The sequence below is a fragment of the Chiloscyllium punctatum genome, chromosome 35 (genome assembly GCF_047496795.1).
Source record: "Chiloscyllium punctatum isolate Juve2018m chromosome 35, sChiPun1.3, whole genome shotgun sequence".
In the NCBI taxonomy this organism is placed as follows: domain Eukaryota; kingdom Metazoa; phylum Chordata; class Chondrichthyes; order Orectolobiformes; family Hemiscylliidae; genus Chiloscyllium; species Chiloscyllium punctatum.
In genome coordinates this window covers 17,309,777-17,329,695 of record NC_092773.1, presented here as the reverse complement: position 1 = coordinate 17,329,695, position 19,919 = coordinate 17,309,777, and the positions used below count along the sequence as shown (strand labels likewise).

At 40.4% G+C, this 19,919-nt stretch overlaps 1 protein-coding gene across 1 annotated transcript in view; it reads right to left on the bottom strand.

The window, feature by feature from the left end:
• ido1 (indoleamine 2,3-dioxygenase 1) overlaps positions 1-19,919 on the bottom strand; it is a 57,196-nt gene that overhangs the window by 16,424 nt on the left and 20,853 nt on the right. The window contains exons 3-6 of the mRNA XM_072554148.1: positions 18,017-18,136; positions 15,891-16,009; positions 10,832-10,846; positions 5,696-5,795 (exon numbers count right to left, since the gene is read on the bottom strand). Of these exons, the coding sequence (XP_072410249.1) occupies positions 5,696-5,795; positions 10,832-10,846; positions 15,891-16,009; positions 18,017-18,136 (354 nt within the window). The remainder of the gene's footprint in view (positions 1-5,695; positions 5,796-10,831; positions 10,847-15,890; positions 16,010-18,016; positions 18,137-19,919) is intronic.

Genomic DNA, 19,919 nt, shown 5'->3' with positions numbered 1-19,919 from the left:
AGGGATATGGGCCGAGTGCTGGCAGGTGGGACTAGATTGGGTTGGGATATCTGGTCGGCATGGACGGATTGGACCGAAGGGTCTGTTTCCATGCTGTACATCTCTATGACTCTGTGACGATGACAAATTGAGACTCTGAATACTCTGATGTGAGAAGTTAAGTTTCCACCAAAATTCTGCCTTGACTTTTGCAGAATAGAATTACAGTTTCCTGATGAAGGGCTTTTGCCCGAAACGTCGATTTTACTGCTCCTCGGATGCCGCCTGAACTGCTGTGCTTTTCCAGCACCACTCTAATCTAGACTTACAGTTTTGAACCAAATGGCCCTAAGACCTATTTTCAAATGATGTGTGCTTGAATTGCAGATCAATATTTCATCAAATAAAAGAAAGCTACTGTTGAAAGTAAGTCAAGAAGTAGCTCTAATACTGTGACAGATAGATGAGGTCAGGTACATTTGCAACTGAACAGTGTATGTACAGTTTACTGGCAAGTCAATTAAATCTGTTGGGTTGAAAACCAATACCTTGAAAACGTCCCTATGTTTGTTTACATTGACCAAAATTATATTTGAAAGTTTTCACCAAAATTCTGCTTTGACTTTTGCAGAATAGAATTACAGTTTCCTGATGAAGGGCTTTTGCCCGAAACGTCGATTTTACTGCTCCTCGGATGCCACCTGAACTGCTGTGCTTTTCCAGCACCACTCTAATCTAGACTTATAGTTTTGAACCTAATGGCCCTAACTAAGACCGTACTGAAGTATTACTGTAGTTGCTTGCATTTCCTTGGGGAACATGCAGAGTTTCAGATAAATCAGAAATTATTACAGGCTAGAAAGAGGCCAGTCAGACCATCATCCCTCTGTCAACTTTCCAAATAATGCAATTCACCTAGTGTAACGCCACACAGCCGAAACAGTTCAGAAAATAATCCAGTTCCCTTTTGAATGCCTCAGTTGAACTCCACCACACTTTCAAGCAGTGCATTCCAGATCCTTTCCATTTGCTGAATGAAAACATTTCTCTACTGCCTTCATTGCTGCTTTTTCCAATTAACTGAAATATCTGCCCTCTTATTCACGATGCTTCAGGTGAAAATGAACCCAAGATCAAATGAACGTCAGAGTATAAAACCCCTTCAGAAACAGTGACCATAACATGGTAGAATTTAGCATTCATCTTGAAAGGGAGAAGCTTGAGTTGGAAACAAGTTTGCTCAACTTAAAAAGAGTAATTTAAAAAGAATGAAGGCAGACCTGCCTGGTTAAGGGACTGTTTTCCCCTCCATATCTTGTTCAGAAAACGCATGATTTTGAATATTTTGATCAAATGTTGTCTGAAATTTTTCTCCTCCAAGGAAAGTAGTCCCAGTTTCTCTAAAAGATCGAGGTAACTAAAGTTCCTCATCTCTTAAAGAAATCTTGTGAATCTTTTCTGCACTGTCTCTACAGACTGACTCAAAATTGGGTGCAACACACCACTGGAGGCCAAGCCAGTGCTTTTCTCATGTTTTACAATTTATTTGCTTTTGTACATGATACTCCCATTGAAAATAGCTAATATGTTGCATGCTTTGTTAGCTGTTTTCTCAACCTCTCCTGCCATCGTCAATAATTTAAGTGCACAGACATGCATGTCTCTCCGCCCCATGCTCCCTTTAGAATTGTACCTTGTATTTTGTATTCTGTCTTCATGATCATCCTACCACAATGAGTCACTTCACACTTCCCTGCATTCAATTTAATCTGCACTTGTTTGCCTATTTCACGAACCTGTGTCCAGTACTTCACGATGCTCCAAATTCTGTAAGCATGGTCTGCAATCAAAGCCTGAGTAATTAATGCAAGTCAGGAAGAACAAGAGGTCTTCATGCTGGCCCTGGGAAATCTCATTTTAAACATTGCTCCAGTGTGAAAATAATCCATTTCTATGCTGAATGACTCTATGACTATCCATCAACCACTACTTTTTGTTTCCTGGCAATTAGTCAAATTCATATCCATGTTGCTACCATCTATTTTATTCCAGGAGCTGTCACTTGGCTCCCAAATCTGTTGTGCAACACTTTATCAAATGCATTTTCGAAGTTAGCTAGTTTGATTCCATAGCAATGGTTCATCAGATAAGTGAAACAATAATTTTCAAAATTGAGTGTATTGAGAAATAATCCATATATTAATATCCATGAAGAAAATGTTAAAGTTACAGTGAGTGAATTCAGTTGTTACTTAATCTATCTTAATTAAAAGGACCATAACATTAAGCAAGGAGATTGTTCTTGCTGCAATTTCAAGAGAGAGTGTCCTCAACACGTCTACAGAGTAAAATAAGTGATGTTAAGCATTCAGTTCAGCTCTAAAAATGTTCCAAATAAAATCAGTGCTGGACAGCATCCAAGTCAAACTCACTTCAGGACAACATGTTCAAGTTTGGTGAGGCAGAATTAAAAGTCAAGTTCTGCAGATAGAGGAGATCTGAAATCCAAACATCAAATGTTGGAGAAACTCAGCAGGTTTGTAAGCATCTGTGGAGCAAGAAATACAATATATTGAGTTCAATATGACTTCTGTAGTTAAAGTTGTTTCTCCACCGACACTGCCACACCTGTTAGGGTTTCTCCAGCACTTTCCTTTTTATTGTCGGTGCAATGGACTTAGGAGCAGGGGTAGACCATTTATCCCTTCCAGGCCATTCAATAAAATTATAGCTGAAATGGGTGTGGTCCCAACTTCATTTTGTGTCAGTCCCCCATAACTCTCGACTTCTGTGTTTACTAAAAATCCATCAACATTCAGCATTGAAAAGATCCAATGGCCCACCTCCACTGTTTTCTGGGAAGTAAATTCCACACCATAACAGACCTCAGAGAAAGAACTTCTCTTCCCCTCCACCTTAAAATGAAACTTTTTAGTTTTAAACTGTATTCTATAATAGCAGTTTCTTGTACAAGGAGAAACACCCACTCAGGTATCTTCCATGCTGCTGATCTAAGGCACAAAGCATAACTATTGTTACAGTGTTAAGTGAGTGCAGAGTAAGCAGGGTAGGAATTTGAGACTTTGGGTAGGAATTGCGTGAATAACCATGGTTGCCTTGAATTATTTCTCAATACACTCAATTTTGAAAATTATTGTTTCACTTATTTGATGAACTATTGCGATGGAATCAAAATAGCTAACTTCAAAAATGCATTTAATAAAGTGTGCTAAGGTGAAAGGTGGTGCTCCTTTTTTCCTTTAAATTCCTCAGGGTGGATATTATTAAGCAGCTTATTTAGGGATGTTATGATACATCTCTGGAGCAGGCAGGACCTGATCCCTGGCCTCCTGGTTGAGAGGTAGAGACACTATTATTGCACCACAAGAGAACCATAATTCCTTAGGGTGGTGTCCTTGGCCCAACCATCTTCAACTGCTTCATTAATGGCCTTCTTTCCATTAACAGGCCAGATGCTGGAATGTTCATTGCTGATTACAAAGTGTTCAGTGTCATTTGCAGCTCTTCAGATACTGGAGCAGTTTGTGCCCAAATACAACAAGATCTGCATAAACTTCAGGCTTGGGTTAATAAACAATGTCATACTTATGGCCAAAGGGCCATGCAATGGCCATCTCCAATAAAAAAAATCTAATTATCTCCCTTTGACATTTAAGAACATTTATATCATAGTTTCCATAATCAATATCTTGGGTGTATCCAATGAGCAGTAACTGAACTGGGCTAGCTTTTGTAGCTTCCAAAGCAAGTCAAAGGCTTATAATATCATACAGAAGGTACAAGTCAGAAGTGTGGTGGAGTACTTCCTACTTGCCTGGATGAATGAAGCTCCAATAACACTTGGGAAGATCAACACCATCAGAAATAAAGCCACTTATTTTATTGGCACTCTATCACCACCTTCACCATTTACTCCCTCCACAAAAAACATACATCAGTGGCAGTGTGTACCACGCACAAGATGCATTTCAGCAACTTGCCAAGCTTCCTTCAACAGATCCTTCCAAACCTTGAACCTGTAACATTTAAGAAGACAACACAGCACCTGCGAGTATCCCCTCTCATTGGGGAAGCAGTGGTGCAGTGGTAATGTCACTGGTCTAGAAACATAGCATACCAGGCAAATGTTCTGACCATGGAAGAGGATAAGATTTGAAGTTCGTGAAAACCTGGAATAAAAAGCTAGTTTAATAGTGACAATAGCTAGTTTTGATTATTGCCAAAATGCATTGCATTCACAAATGTCCATTTGTCTTCTGCATATTCCTTAACAGTCTCATCTACATGTGAATCCAGACCCATAACAACATGGGTGACTCTTAACTGCCCTCAGAGGAATTAGTGCTTGACAATAAATACTAGCTGATTCAGTGTTGTACCACATTCTTTTCATGAAGTTAAACAAGTCACACACTGTCTTAACTTGGAATTATGTCACAGTTCCTTCACTGTTGCTGGGTCAAAATCCTGGAACCCTTTCCCAAGCAGCACCATGATTGTCCCTAGATTGACTGCAGCAGTTCAGCAAGGTGGCTGACCACAATATCCTCACAGGGTGTTAGGGAAGGGTAACAAATGCTGCCCTTTCAGCAATGCTAACAACCCATGAATGAATAAATACAAATTCTTGGAGAGTGTGAAATAGTAGATGTTGAGCAATTGTTTCCATTCCTGGAGATTTGAAAAGAATGGTTTATTGTCTCGTAATGAGGGGCTTGTCATTTTGGACTGAGATGAAGAGAAATTACTTCACTGATGGGGTGCAAATCACTGAAATTCTCAAACCCAGTGCAGCCTATACTCAGAATCAAAACTGAAACAGTCAGATTTTACAGCACTGAGGGAATTCTGAAGTATACAGATTGTGTTATATTATCTGTGATTTTATTAAATGGCAGAGTGGGCTCAATGGACTGTCCAACTTTTCCTGCTCATATTTCTTATGTTCTTGTAAGTGTTTAATCTCAATGCTGCTGTTCTTCACAGGATTTGACTGAATGCCTAGCATTCCTTAATGGAGAGAGAAATGTGAACAGGTGTAAAAGAAGGCACTGTCACTTTGTTTCTGAACAATAACCCAGGTTGACATTGATGGGCACCTGTGAACAAGATTTTCATAAACCAGTCAGTGCAGAGATTTGAGGGATCTAATCTAGGCAGGACAGTCACACAATATTGATTGAAATCTTTGACTCCCATTCAGAAATGTAGAAGATATAACTTCATTATATCAGAAAATGTATGTTTAAACACTCTTATTGGGCCATGAACAGTTTGTTTGATCGTGTCAGCCATTTGAAAACCAGTGTATTTCTGGTCAGTAAATAAAAAGATTAAGTAGCCATAATCCTACCAGAGCACAGGCTGTTTTCTTTTGAGAGAGGTGGCTGGTAGTGGAAACCTGAACTTCACCACACTTCAGCTGAGGGGAGAGGCTGAGGAGTGTCCTTCATGGTAACCACAGGGATTGTGTGAATTGAACCCACTCTGCTGGTATCACTCTGTGTGGTAAATGAACTGGCTAGCCATCTGAGCTAACCAACCCAGAAAATAGATCCTGGAAACCAACTTAAACAATAAATTGCTGGTAGATTTTACACAGTTTTAGAATCTCAGTAATATTCCAACATACCCTTGGAACATGCAGAACACTTCTACTTAGATCTTGCAACATATTTATGTTTATTTTATGTACCTTGATGCCTTGTACAGCTGCCAGTTCCACCTCGAGTGTCACCAGGAAGAATCCTTTAGTGCTGTTGCCTCCTGGCAATTTGAAGATAATGTCCAAATTTCTGAAAGAAATGTATTACCATCTAATGGCCACGCAAAGTCCCAACTTAAAAGCTCAGAATATCAAACCTTTCTGTGACAAGTTGTTTTCAATTCTCAAGACAGTTTACCACGTTCTGATTTACAGATCTTATCCTTGCAGTTTTAACCTTTTCAGTTTGTTGTACATCTTTTACACTGAAGATAACTGAGATGAAACTTCTTTGAAGAGATGATTTATATAATTTTCAAACATTCAAATTAACAGTAAGAGAAAGAGCATGGACAGGAGAAAAGAAGAGGTTAGGTTTCAAGTCACAAAACATGAAAATATCAAATGAAAAACAGCAAGCTTTAGAATTGTTAAATAAAAAGCAAGATAATTCCTGGAGAATGCAACCACCAAATGCACCTTCCCTTCACTCCCCCTGTTGCCATTTTGCAGGGAATGTTCCCTCCAGGACACCTTAGTCCATTTCTCGACCACCAACACCCCTCCCCGCTTCCCATAGCACCTTCGCAGAAGATGCAACACCTGCGCCTTCACCTCTGTCCTGCTAACCATCCAAAGACCTCAATGATCTTTCCAGGTGAGGCAACATTTCACCTGTATCACCTCCAGTCTGATCTATTGCATTCACTGCACCCAGTGTGGCCTCCTCCAAATTGGAGAAGCCAAACACAGATTGGGTGACCGCTTTGCAGAACACCTCCAATCAGTGTGCAAGCACAACCCCGATCTTTCCAGAGCCAGTCATTTTAACAGAGCATCCTGCCTACTGTCATTCCCACTTATCTGTCTGTGGCATGCGACAATCCTCCAGTGAATCACACCACAAACTGGAGGAACAACATCTCATTTTCAGATTTGGCACTTTACAACCTTCTGGTCTTAATATTGACTTCAACACCTTTGAATTGTGAACCCTACTCACATTTCTTCCTTTCTTTTAGCTTTAATTGTTGTATTTTCTAAGGAGATTTGTAGCTCAGGTTGAGGTTCTGGATGTAGGTTTGCTCATTGAGCTGGAAGGTTCATTTTCAGATGTTTCATCACCGTACTAGGTAACATCATCAGTGAGTCTCCTGATGAAGCAATGAGGCATGGCCCATTTTCTATTTATGTGTTTAGATTTCCTTGGGTTGGTGATGTCATTTCCTGTGGTAATGTCATTTCCTGTTCTTTTTCTCAGGAGGTGGTACTTGTTGCATTCTGTTTCACCGTGTCTTCACTCCCTCCCCCCACCCCAGTGGGACTGTTCTTTTCAGTTTGGCCATTAGACCTATTGCTGATGGAACATCACTCTCACACGCTTTGGATGCTGCCTGACTTGCTGCGCTTTTCCAGCACCACACTTTTTGACTCTGATCTCCAGCATCTGCAGTCCTCAGTTTCTCCACACCATTGTTTTGCTATTCTCACATTCTGATCACTTACTCTGCAGTATTAGCAGCCTTTCTCCCCACCACTCCATCACTCCTCCCCCACTATTGCATGACTGCTCCCTCCTCCATATGTTAACATCAGCTCTGGTGAAGAGTCATCTAGACACAAAATTTTAGTTGCTCTCTTTTCATGAATGCTGCCTGATCCACTGATTTCCAGCATTTTTTCTTTTCAGTATAATTCTTACCAGGTTTGTTAGCATTTGTCAAGAGAAGATATAAATTACAACATGTTGAGCAGAGGCTCTTATGGGAAAGTGTTTTCTATAACTTATCAGAAAATATGAGGGGGCTGAGAGGGAAAATCAGAGAAATTTAAATAATTTAAATGCAAAAGGGCAAGTTAGTTTTAGGTCAGGTTTTTAAAGAGGGTAGGAACATTGACTATCAGATTCACTCGGAAGTGGAATGGCACTCGAGAGAAAAATCGGTTTTCTATATCCAGATCAGCATATGGTTTGGTTTACTATATGCTCTGGAAACAGCAATTGAAATCATACAGCAAGACTGGAAACCTCAAAAGTGGTGCATGTGAAATCCTTTTTAGTGATATAAGATTCAACAAAGTAGATTGGAGAAAAACATACTCATACATGCAAATTTTGAAACAAAAACAGAAATTGCTGGAGAAACTTAGCAGGTCTGGCAGCATCTGTGTGGGAAAAAGGTAGAGTTAACATTTCAAACCCAGTGACTCTTCTTCAGAACCATCAAGATTTCTTGACGTGACTTCATGCCTGTCCGGATGATAAATGCCAGTACTGGAGACATGGATAATTTTAGCATTCAACATGAAGGATCCTGGGATTGAACACAGCAGAGACAGCGAATTCCTTCCAATGACTTTGAAATGTCCTTCACTGCTAGAAGTAAACCAACTTTTGTGTCATAAATCAATGTTTTAATTTCCACAGGATCATCTTTGCAATAAATTGCTGATACTTGCTGTGATCATGTTTGCCTTTGTAGCATGGATCCCAAGATAGGCTGAAAAGTGTGTTGCTGGAAAAACACAGCAAACCAGGCAGCATCCAAGGAGCAGGAGAATCGACATTTCTGGCATAAGCCTTTCTTCAGGAATGCCCAAAACGTCGATTCTCCTGCTCCTCGGATGCTGCCTGGCTTGCTGTGTTTTTCCAGCACCACACTTTTCAACTCTGGTCTCCAGCATCTGCAGTCCTCACTTTCTCCCAAGATGGGCTGTCTTGTTTCAGTTGTATTCTCCAGATCATACTGGATATACACCTCTGAAAATTCCACTCCTGCTCAAACTCACAGGATGTACATGAAAGACATAATACTTGACATGTGTGAGTACAAAAATATGTCCCCATTTTTATCAACAACTCGTACAACCAACCAATCTCGGTAGCCAGATAACCAGATTTGCCGCAGATAATTATTATAGGGCAGATTCAGTCAAGCTGAAGACTCTTGCCTAATGTAGGATAGCATGAATAATAGAAATGACATGACACTCAAGAGAAATGAACGAAAAATCTCTTAAGAGAGAATAGGGCCCTTTAAACTTGACTGAGTTTTTTGAAGAGGTTACCCAGAAGACATTGTCTACATGGAGTTTAGCATGGCCTTTGATAAAGTTCTGGGTGGCTGACTGATTAGTAAGGTTAAATCACATGGCATACAAGGAAAGCTAGCCAATTAGACATAAAATTGGCTTGATGGAAGGAGACAGAGGGTGTTGGAAGAGGGTTGATGTTCAGACTGGAGGTCTGTGACCAGTAGTGTGGTGTTAGGTCCACTGATGTTCGTCATTTATATAAACTATATGGATGAGAATACAGGAGGCATGGTCAGTAAGTTTGCAGATGGCCCCAGAATTGTTCATAAAGTGGACAGCGAAGAAGCTTATCTAAGTGCACATAGAGATCTTGATGACCTAAGCTATTGAATTGAGGAGTGGCAGGTCTAGTTTCATTTAAATAAATATAAGGTGTTCGTAAGACAAACTAGGGCACAATTTACATAGTTAATGGTAGAGCCTGGAGAGTGTTGTCTAATAGAGAGACCTAGGGGTGCAGGTGCATAATTCCTTGAAAGTGGGGTCATAAATAGACAGAGTGGTGAAGATGGTGTTTGGCATGCTTATCTTCATCGGAGAGAGTATTGAATGCAGCAGTTGGGACATATGTTATGGCTGTCCAAGACATTGGGAAGACCACTTTCAGAACATTGTGTACAATTCTGGTCTCCCAGCTATAGGAAGGATGTTATTAAACTGGACAGAGTGCAGAAAACATTTACAAGGATGTTGCTAGGGCGAGAGGATTTGAGCTTTAAGGAGAGGCTGAATAGGCTGGGATTTTTTTTTACGTGGAGCATCAGAAGCTAAGTGTGACCTTGAAGAAGTGTATAAATCATTGAATGTCTTGGATAAGGTGAATAGCCAAGATAATGTTCCCAGGGTGGGGATTCCAGAACTAGAGGGCATCGGTTTAAGGTGAGATGGGAAAGATTTAAAAGGGACCAGAGGGACAATTTTTTCACACCAAAGGTGATGTGTGTATGGAACAAGCTGCCAGACAAAGTGGTTGAGGTGCGTACAAATGCAACATTTAAAAGGCATTTGGACAGGTACATGAATAGGAAAGGTTTAGAGGGACATGGGCCAAATACAGGCAACTGGGATGCATGGTTGGCATGGATGAGTTATACTTAAGAATCTGTTTCCATGCTCTGAGATTCTATGACAATGACTCGCACTATTATCACATATTCTATTCTGCTATCAGAATAAGTATCATTCTTTGATGACGTTTATAAGGCACAAAAAATAAAAGCGCAATGGTGACTGTTTCCAGGTTGTGCACAGATTAATCTATAATCCAGGGTCAGAGTCACACAGCATAGAAACAGGCCTTTAAGTAAATTTATACTTCTCAAACCTATCAGAATGTGGACCCTTACAAACCAGCAGAAAAAGGAGGCTTAAATTCTTTTCATCTGATTTGGGAATTAATGGATTCACCCAGGAGCTGCATTCATGTATTCTTAAAAAAAGACATCAAACGAAGCTTCAAATTTGCAACTGAAAACAGGCCTAAATTCATGTTCATCTGATGTTTGATAAATTTGTGTCAGTAAACCTCCTGAGATGAAGTTGTGTTTCCTTTCCACACTAGCAGATGGAAACTGCTACACACTTAAAATTGCAATAAAATGTCAAATTTTTCTTTACAATTTGAGAAAACATGAAATATGGTAAAAGACTATTAGGCCTACAGTTCTTTCTGGCAAAAACTGCGATAATGTAGTGACCACAGACCTGACTTGACCCATTTTTATTTACAAATAGAAAATTCTGAAAATTTAGTTCCAAAGCCCAAAGATATTTGAGTAAACCCCAACATGCCAAATGAAGAAAACTAATTATTATATCATTATCTAACCATTTTAAAGACACTTCATCCACCAGAAAGGAAATTAACTAGATGTAGACTTGTTTTCACTGAAATGCAGAAAAGAAAGGAGAGTTGCATCTGCCTCAGATTTGATAGGAGGCTTTTAATTCTGTCATTACAGTGTCTGCTTACATCTATTCCTAACTTAAATGGCATAATTTAGAAGGAGAAAAGAACAGCATTGCACTTACCTCAGCTCCATTGTCCTGGAAATAGTCATCAAAGATCGATGTGAAAAGAAAAAAAAGTTTTATCATTTTCTGCAGTTTACAATACAAAGCAAAGTTAGCAGCCGTCACAAATTTACATATTTTTTAAAATATGAAAGTGATAATTTTAATATGGAAAGTCATATGAATTTGTAGTCACAATAATTAGATTAGATTAGATTACTTACAGTGTGGAAACAGGCCCTTCGGCCCAACAAGTCCACACCGCCCCCGCCGAAGCGTAACCCACCCATACCCCAACATCTACATCTACATCTACATCTACCCCTTACCTAACACTACGGGCAATTTAGCATGGCCAATTCACTTGACCTGCACATCTTTGGACTGTGGGAGGAAACCGGAGCACCCGGAGGAAACCCACGCAGACACGGGGAGAACGTGCAAACTCCACACAGTCAGTCGCCTGAGGCGGGAATTGAACCCGGGTCTCCGGCGCTGCGAGGCAGCAGTGCTAACCACTGTGCCACCGTGCCGCCCACGGTGTCTCATGTAAGATGAAGTGTACAAGATTAAAGCACATGAGATTGAGAATAAAATCTGTCAGAGACTGAGATTTGAATAGCTGACGGGTAAGAGAGAGGAGGGATAAATGGGACTATTTCAGAATGGAAAATCTTGGTTAGTATGGTACCAGATCTGTGATTGAGCCCCAGCTATCCTGAAAGGTATCAACTATTTCATTGAGCAAGTCAAAGGCAATATTTCCAAACTTGCTGATAATATAAAAAGAGTATATAAAATAAAAATTATGAGTGTTATGAGAAAATAAAAAGATTTCAGTGCAATTTAGACAATTTGATTGTGCGAACAAATGCATGGCAAATGCAGCAAAGCATGTACAAATGTCAAGTTATCCATTTTGACAGGGAATACAGAATGACAAATTATTATTTAATTAGATAGATTGGGCAATGTTGATATGCAAAGGAATCCAGGTGTTGTTGTAAACCAGGCTTTGAAAGAAAACATACAGATGCAGCAAGGAAATAGGAAGGCAAATCATATGTTGGCTTTTAGTGCAAGAGGATTTATATGCATAAGTAACGATATCTTGCTGCAGTGTAAAGGGCTTTGAAGAGATAACACCTGGAGGTTTGTGCACTGTTTTGGTCTCCATATCTCAGAAAGGATATACTTGCCAGAAGGGGTGTGTAGTGAAGGTCTGGCAGACTAATTGCCTGGGATGATAGCATTGTTGTATGTGAAGAGATTGGGTCAACTAGGCCTATATTCATTGGAGTTTAGAAGAATGAGAAAGGTTCTCAATGAATTATAAAAAATTGTGAGAGGGCTGGACAGACTGGATGGAGGATGATGTTCTTTCTGGCCATGGGACTCTGGAACAAGGGGTCAGAGTCTCAAACTAAAGGGTGGACTATTTATGACTGAGGTGAGGAGAAATTTCTTCACTCAGAGGATGGTGAACCTGTGGAATTTTCTAATACAGCATAGTATGGTGGTGAAGTTACTGGCCTATATTTAAGGACGAAATAGGTAGATTTCTATATACTAAAATCATCAAGGAGTGTTGTGTTGAGATAGAGAATCAGGCATAACCAACTTAAATGGAGGAGCAGGTTCAGTTGGCTGAATGGCCAACTCCTGCTCCTATTTGTTATTTCTTCATGTTTCTAATTAATGTGAACAAATCACAAACCAGGACATATTGTTAGCCACCGGAGGAAAGTGCAACAAGGAATGGATTTGCCCAAACCTTTCCTATCAATTATTCACATAAGCATTTCTCAAAACCAATTCAGATGAAGTAATGAAAGTCAGGACTTCCTCAGCCCCTAACCTCGCATGAGGGGCTATGAGATAGCCTTGGCACATGAGGTTAAAGATAATCCAAAAAGATCCTACACATGTATTAAGAGCAAGAGAGCAACAAGAGAGAGGAGGACCGCTCAAATATCAACTAGGTTGTCTTTGTGTTGAACTTCAGGAAATGGGAGAGATATTAAATGAATACTTTGCATCATTTTTTACTATTGAGAAAGAAATAAAGGCTGGAGAACTCAGGGAAATAAATATTGATGTTTTGAAAAAAGTTCACATTACAGAAGAGGAATAGCCGGAGGTCTCAGAAAACACACAGATAGATAACTCTCCAGGACCTGATAAAGTGTATCCCTGGACATTGAGGAAAGATAGGGAAGGAATTTCAGGGTGCCTAGCAGAAATATATATCATCTATAAGAATGGGTAAAGTACCAGAGGACTGATGGGTGGCTAGCATTGTGCCATTATTTAAGAAAGGCTGTAGGAGAAGCCTGGAAATGATAGACCTGTGAATCTGACCTTGGTGATTGGTAAGGGTGGCAAAATGGCTCAGTGGTTAGCACTTCTGCCTCACAGTGCCAGAGACACGAGTTTGATTCCACCCTTAGGTGGCTATCTGTGTGGCGTTTGCACATTCTCCCCGTGTCTGCATGGATTTTGTCCAGGTGCTCCAGTTTCCTGCCAGAGTCTAAAGATGTGCATGTTACATGAATTGGCCATGCTAAATTGCCCAAGCTATCCAGGAATGTGCAGGTTATGTGGATTAGCTATGAAAAATGCAGGATTGCAGGGATAGGGTAGGGCAGCTGGTTATAGGTGAAAGGTTCTTCAGAGGGGTCAGTGTGGACTCGATGGGCTGAATGGCCTGCTTCCATACTATAGGGATTCTATGATTCTATGAAGTTGTTGGAGATGATTCTGAAAGATAGTATGTACAGGCATTTGGAGAAGCATAGATTGATTAGGGACAGTCAGCATGGTTTTGTGCCAGGAAAATTGTGCCTCACAAACTTAATTGAGTCTTTTAAAGAAGTAGCCAAAAATATTGATGAAGGCAGAGTGGTAGACATTGTTTATTTAAATTTCAGTAAAGCCTCCCACATAGTCGACTAACTAGTAAAGTTAGGTCACATGTGATTTGGGTGAGCTTGCCAATTGGATACAAAATTGTCTTTATGTTAAGAGATGGAGGGTGGTGGTTGAGGGTTGTTTTTTAGATTGGAAGCCTGTGACCAGCAGTGTTCCACATATCGGTACTGGGTCCAGTTTTGTTTGTAATTTATATAAATGATTTCAATGAGAATATAGGAGGCATGGTTAGTAAGTTTGCAGATGACACCAAAATTGGTAGTACAGTTGACAGGTGGTAGTGCCCTGGGTAGTGTTGTGGAACAGAGACACCTTGGGATTTAGGTGCATAATTCTTTGACATTTATGTCACATGTAGACAGGATTACTCACACCTTTGAATATAGGAGCTGGATGTTCACATTGAGTTCGGATAGGATGTTGGTGAGGCCCTTTTTGAAATACTATGTGCAATTCTGGTGACCCTGTTATTACAAGGCCACTATTAAACTGGAGATGTTTCTGAAAATATTTACCAAGATATTGCTGGAAATGGAGGGTTTGAGATAAAATAGACTGCATTTTTCTTCCGCTGGAGCATATGAAGTTGAGGGGTGACTTCATTTAGGTTTATAAAATCATGAGCAGAAACAAAGTGAATGACAAGGGTCTTTTCCCGAGGATGAGGTAAGTTCAAACCTAAGAGGCATGTTTGAAGGTAAGAGGAGAAAGATTTATAAAGGACACGAGGGTCAACTTTTCTTTACACAGACAGTGGTTCATTTGTGGTAGGAACTGCCAGAGAAAGTGGTAGATGGAAGTACAGTTACAACGTTTAGAAGACAGTTGGATAAATGCATAAATAGGAAAGGTTTGGCGGGATATGGGCCAAGTGCAAGCAGGTGGGACGAGTTTAGTTTGGGAAAATGGTCTTGGACTGAAGGGTCTGTTTCCATGCCTAATGGCTCTGTGACTCTAGGATCTACAGATTGCAGAGTAATACTGAACTGTGGTTCATCTGTAAAAAGTTGTCTTTTTGTCACAGTTATATGAGAGTAATACATTGGAGGAAATATTCCAATAGGCTTCATTTCAGGTCTGAACAAAAATGACCCAGTCACAAGGTGAGAAGCATATTTTCTGTCTTCTCTTGACACAATGGCACATGGTCCCAATGACTTTGACACACGCCATTCACTTGAAGCACAGGCAGTGTTTATTGGAAAACCTGATAGCACATGCTACAGTTATGACATTGATGTAGCCTGGTTCCATAGAACAACATGTCCATCCCTGATTCATGACAATTAGGTGCTTCCCACCATGACAAGCTGCCAGCCTTTCCCTCTGTCTTAGAAAGTAATGTAAGCCACAGTGGCTGCAGCCTGTGAATGAGCATTGAAGACTCTGTATGCTAAAAAAGGATACAAAGTATACAGAGGTTAGAATCTTGTAAGACAAAACAAATTGAATAAACACTAAGAAAGCAAGCGAACATCATAAGAAGTATCCTGTGGAGATGCATGAGATATATGTGTAGCCCCTTGCACAAAGAGACCAGGCAGAATCATGAAAGTAGTAAGTGCCTATGAGATGAAGTGGTGGCTATGTTGGTTGAACAGTAGGTTGATATGATGATATGATGATGATATGGTGAGGCTGAGGCAACTTATGTGGAAGGAAGAGGGTGGCATTCATGGGGATCCAGTGACAATGTGCTGAAGACAAAATTGGATGGCAGCTGGGATTGAGTCATACAGCATGAAAACAGACCATTCAGTCCAACTAGCCTATGCCGACCAAGTTCCCAAACTAAAGTAGTCCCACTTGCCTGCATTCAGTGAGCTGCTACCACCTTATACCCACTCTGATTTACATACCAGGAATTTCTGCTGTCTGTTTGTCTGGAAATTAGAGGACATTTAGAAGTGGTGTATGAGTTATGCCATTTGAGGTCTTAATGAGATGGAAACAAGGTAGTCAACCCTCCACAGCAAAATTCTGAAATTGCCATTTCAAGCTGAAATGGAAAATCGGACAAAATGTTCTCAACGCAACATTGTGCTCTTTTCATTCCTGCAAAACTTTCTCACCGTTGCCAGAATCACAGCAAGAGGGAAATGAATGCGCATAATCTGCATGTGAATGGCAGAATCAAAGTTCTTACCCATTGGCATCTTTTTTCTTCCAATTTGTTAAAACACAATCTGCATGAACTAAGATAGGCGGTAGCCCAAGGATTTTGGACACTTCACAGTATGGCACTGCAAGGCTCTTGGGCAGTACCTAGGATTGAAAATAAATAAGATCATGAGAAGTAAGAACATGAGTAGGCCATTCAGCCCCTCAAGCCTGCTTTGCCATTCAGTACAATCATAAATGATCTCCATCTCAATTTTACTTTCCAGCTGTAACCACATTTCTCTTGGCATCCGAAAATCTATTGATCTCTTAATCACTAAGTGACTGATTAACTACAGCCTCTGGGTTGACTGTTTCAAAGATCCCCAATCTTCTGAGTGAAAAAGAAAATCTGACTCTGAAATGGAAGACCCCTTGACCTGAGACCATGACCCCAGCAAAGTACCCTTCAGCTTTCTAGACTCTATGCTTTGGAATTTTTTTCTGCATTTTGCAATTTCTTCTCTTCACTTAAAAATCTCCTTATATCCAGTTTTTGACAAATTTTGTGTTCGCCTCTCCTCATCTGACCTCCTTCAGTTTCCTATTTATTTTAGTTATGCCATGGGACTTTTCTTTAAACTTTACAGATGTTAAATAAATGCAAATTGTTGAATCTGGACATGTGATTTTGTTTATGTACAAGGTTGCAACACAGTTGAAGTAATACCTGGAAATAATCATTTTTGGGAAATTATCTACATGATGTTTACAGGCTCTTCTTTCAAAAAAAATTCTCTTTCAATCATTAGCTGTTCCCAGAATTCAAACAATACCATTCATCAAACTACTGGATTAACAGAATGATTAACTGCCTGTAATTAATCAGTCACTGAGTATGTTCTGATCAAGTCCACTTGTAACGTCTGAGATAGTGTGAGTAGATTCACTGCTGCCACCAGTGCCCTAAGTGGAATTCGTCTGTACTACTGATATCATGGTGCGAAGGATAACCATGCAAAGTCTTCAGCAAAAGATAAGCTCTATCTTAATTAACAGTAAAGGGCAGCATGGTGGCTCAGCAGTTAGCACTGCTGCCTCACAGCACTAGGGTCCCAGGTTCAATTCCAGCCTTGGCTGACTGCCTGTGGGGAGTTTGCACATTCTCCCTGTGTCTACGTGGGTTTCCCCCGGGTGCTCTGGTTTCCTACCATAGTCCAAAGATGTGCAGGTCAGGTGAATTGGTCATGCTAAATTGCCCATAGTGTTAGGTGCATGAGTCAGAGGGAAATGGGTCTGGGTGGGTTACGTTTTGGAGGATCAGTGTGGACTGGTTGGGCCGAAGGGCCTGTTTCCACACTGTGGGGAATCTAATCTAAACAGTAAAGGTTTATTACATTCTACTTCATCCTAGCAACATTACACTTGAGTTACATGTTTGTTTCTTGTGAGGCATCAAGCTCCTCTTAAGATTAAGTCCACATTACTGTTGGCTGCATAACCTGACCACTAAAATAACAACATCTGAACAGCTGGCAGAAGAGTATTACTAGATTTGAAAGGTTAACTCTGTTTCTCACTCCACCAATGCTGTCGGACTTCCTGTTTTTAATTCAGATTTCCACCAACTGCAAATTTTACTTGCATTTGAACAATTGGTTAGCTCCTTCCAGGAACTGTCTTTTCTATCCCGATGGGCAGAGCTTATCTTGTGATGTCAGTAAACATAAAGAGAGCTGATGATATTACGAGTTTGAGATCTATCAGAGCTGCTGTTGTCCAAAGAACAACCGTTGTTTGGACCAAGACTTGCTCTAAACCTGCCGTCCATATCTTTCTATAGCCTGAAAAGGGTATGACAGTTGGAGATTTCTCTGAACAAATCATTGACCTATAATTATGCCCAGAGAAAGCAAGCCAAAATTAAATGGAAGAAAGGTATGAAGACAAGAAAATGCAAGGCCTTGGTGAAGCATATATTTCTGCAAGTTTTGCTTCTCCCAGTTTGTTAAATTCCCTTCTTCCAGAAAATTTCTGTGTTTAACGAAAAACAGAAATGATTTATGGTTAACATTTATTAGAATTCGAAAGGTTGTGAAGTGGTTTCACTGCCAGATCTCAGCATAGACTGACTTCAAATTGAATATTAACATGAGAGATATTCCTTCAAACCTTTGCAATGTTGTGTTCTCCCTCCTGCCACACATAGCCCATTGTAATAAAGCTGAGTGCCAAGTGTGCCAACCGTAGCTGTTTATACCCACTGAGAAAATCTGTGCTCAGGAGTTGCATCTGTTAAACCAAAGAGAGGAGAGAAATATAATTCGATTGTCAAATAGGGATTCACCCACCTCACCTCATCCAATAGAATGTTTTAAAACCAGTTCCCCTACCTATTGCCAGTGTGCGCCTGAGGTAAATGAACAATTTTGAACTTGGTTCAGACTACAGTAGCATCTCACCCAGGACCTCACTCACTTGTGAGTATATAAGACACGTCAAGTGTCTTCAGGCAATTGATCGTGAACTTGATCTAAACAGTGGTTAGCACTGCTGCCTCACAGCGCCAGGGACCCAGGTTGGATTCCTGCCTCGGGTGACTGTCTGTGTGGAGTTTGCACATTCTCCCCATGTCTGTGTGGATTTACTCTGGGTGCTCTGGTTTCCTCCCAGAGTCCAAAGATGTGCAAGTGAGGTGAATTGGCCATGCTAAATTGCCCATACTGTTAGATGCATTAGTCAGGGGTAAATATAGTGTAGGGGAATGGGTCTGGGTGGGTTACTCTTAGGAGGGTCAGTGTGGACTTGTTGGGCTGAAGGGCCTGTTTTGATACTGTAGGGAATCTAGTCTAATCTAAACTGACATTTATGCTGTCCTCACTTTAATGTTTAGAAGTGTCCACTGGATAGCACACTTTACTGGACAGAGATTGAGAATGAAATGAGAGATTATTTTGCTTATCTGGAGAAATTAAACAATCAACACTTGCAATATCCCCAAACATCTTTCAAAACCATCAGATTTGATTTCCATCTTGTTTGGTGAGTTGACGACAGAAGGTGTGACAGCAATGGCATCAGGTCAAGAGTTATCATGTGGGAATTTTGGAATGCACTTACACGGAGAGCAGTAGAGGAAGATTTGTTGAAAACCTTTAAGGCAGAAAGATTCATGATTTTCAAAGGAGTCAGCATATAGCAGGAAATAAGTATAATGTAGAGTTGAGGCCACAAACAGATTAGCCATGGTTTTATTGATCGGTGGAATAGGCTTCAAGGGCCGAACGTTGTAATCCAGCTTCTATTCGTATGTTCCTATGCTTCTGAGCTAGGAAAGGAAGGTATCAGCCAAATATCCCACTCTTGCTCCCTGAACAATAACATCAGCTCAGAAACTTGATAATTGAATCAGGACAGGAATTCACAATTAACATGACTATTAATAACCTATGGGTGATTGAAATATCAGTGGGGCATCATTTTGGGGCCAGCAACCATAATTCATAATAGTGATGGAAGAGGATAGACCGGATCTAAAAGTTAAAGTTCTAAATTGGAGGAAGGCCAATTTTGACAGTATTAGGCAAGAACTTTCAAAAGTTGTTTGGGGGCAGATGTTCGCAGGTAAGGGGTCGGCTGGAAAATGGGAAGCCTTCGAAAATGAGATAGAAAGAGTCCAGAGACAGTATATTCCTGTTCGGGTGAAAGAAAAGGCTGGTAGGTGCAGAGAAAGCTGGATGACGAGAGACATTAAGATTTTGGTTAAAAAAACGAAGCAAGCATATATCGGGTATAGGCAGCAGAGATCAAGTGAATTCTGTCGAAGAATAAAAAGGCAGTAGGCAGATACTTAAGTGGGAAATCAGGAGAGCAAAAAGGGGACATGAGATAGCTTTGACAAATAGGGTTAAGGAGAATCCAAAGGGATTTTATAAATAGATTCAGGACAAGAGGGTAACTAGGGAAGAATAGGGCCAGTCAAAGATCAGAAAGGCAGCTGATGTGTGGAACCACAGGAGGTGGGGGAGATACTAAATGAGTATTTCGCATCAGTATTTACTGTGGAGAAGGACAT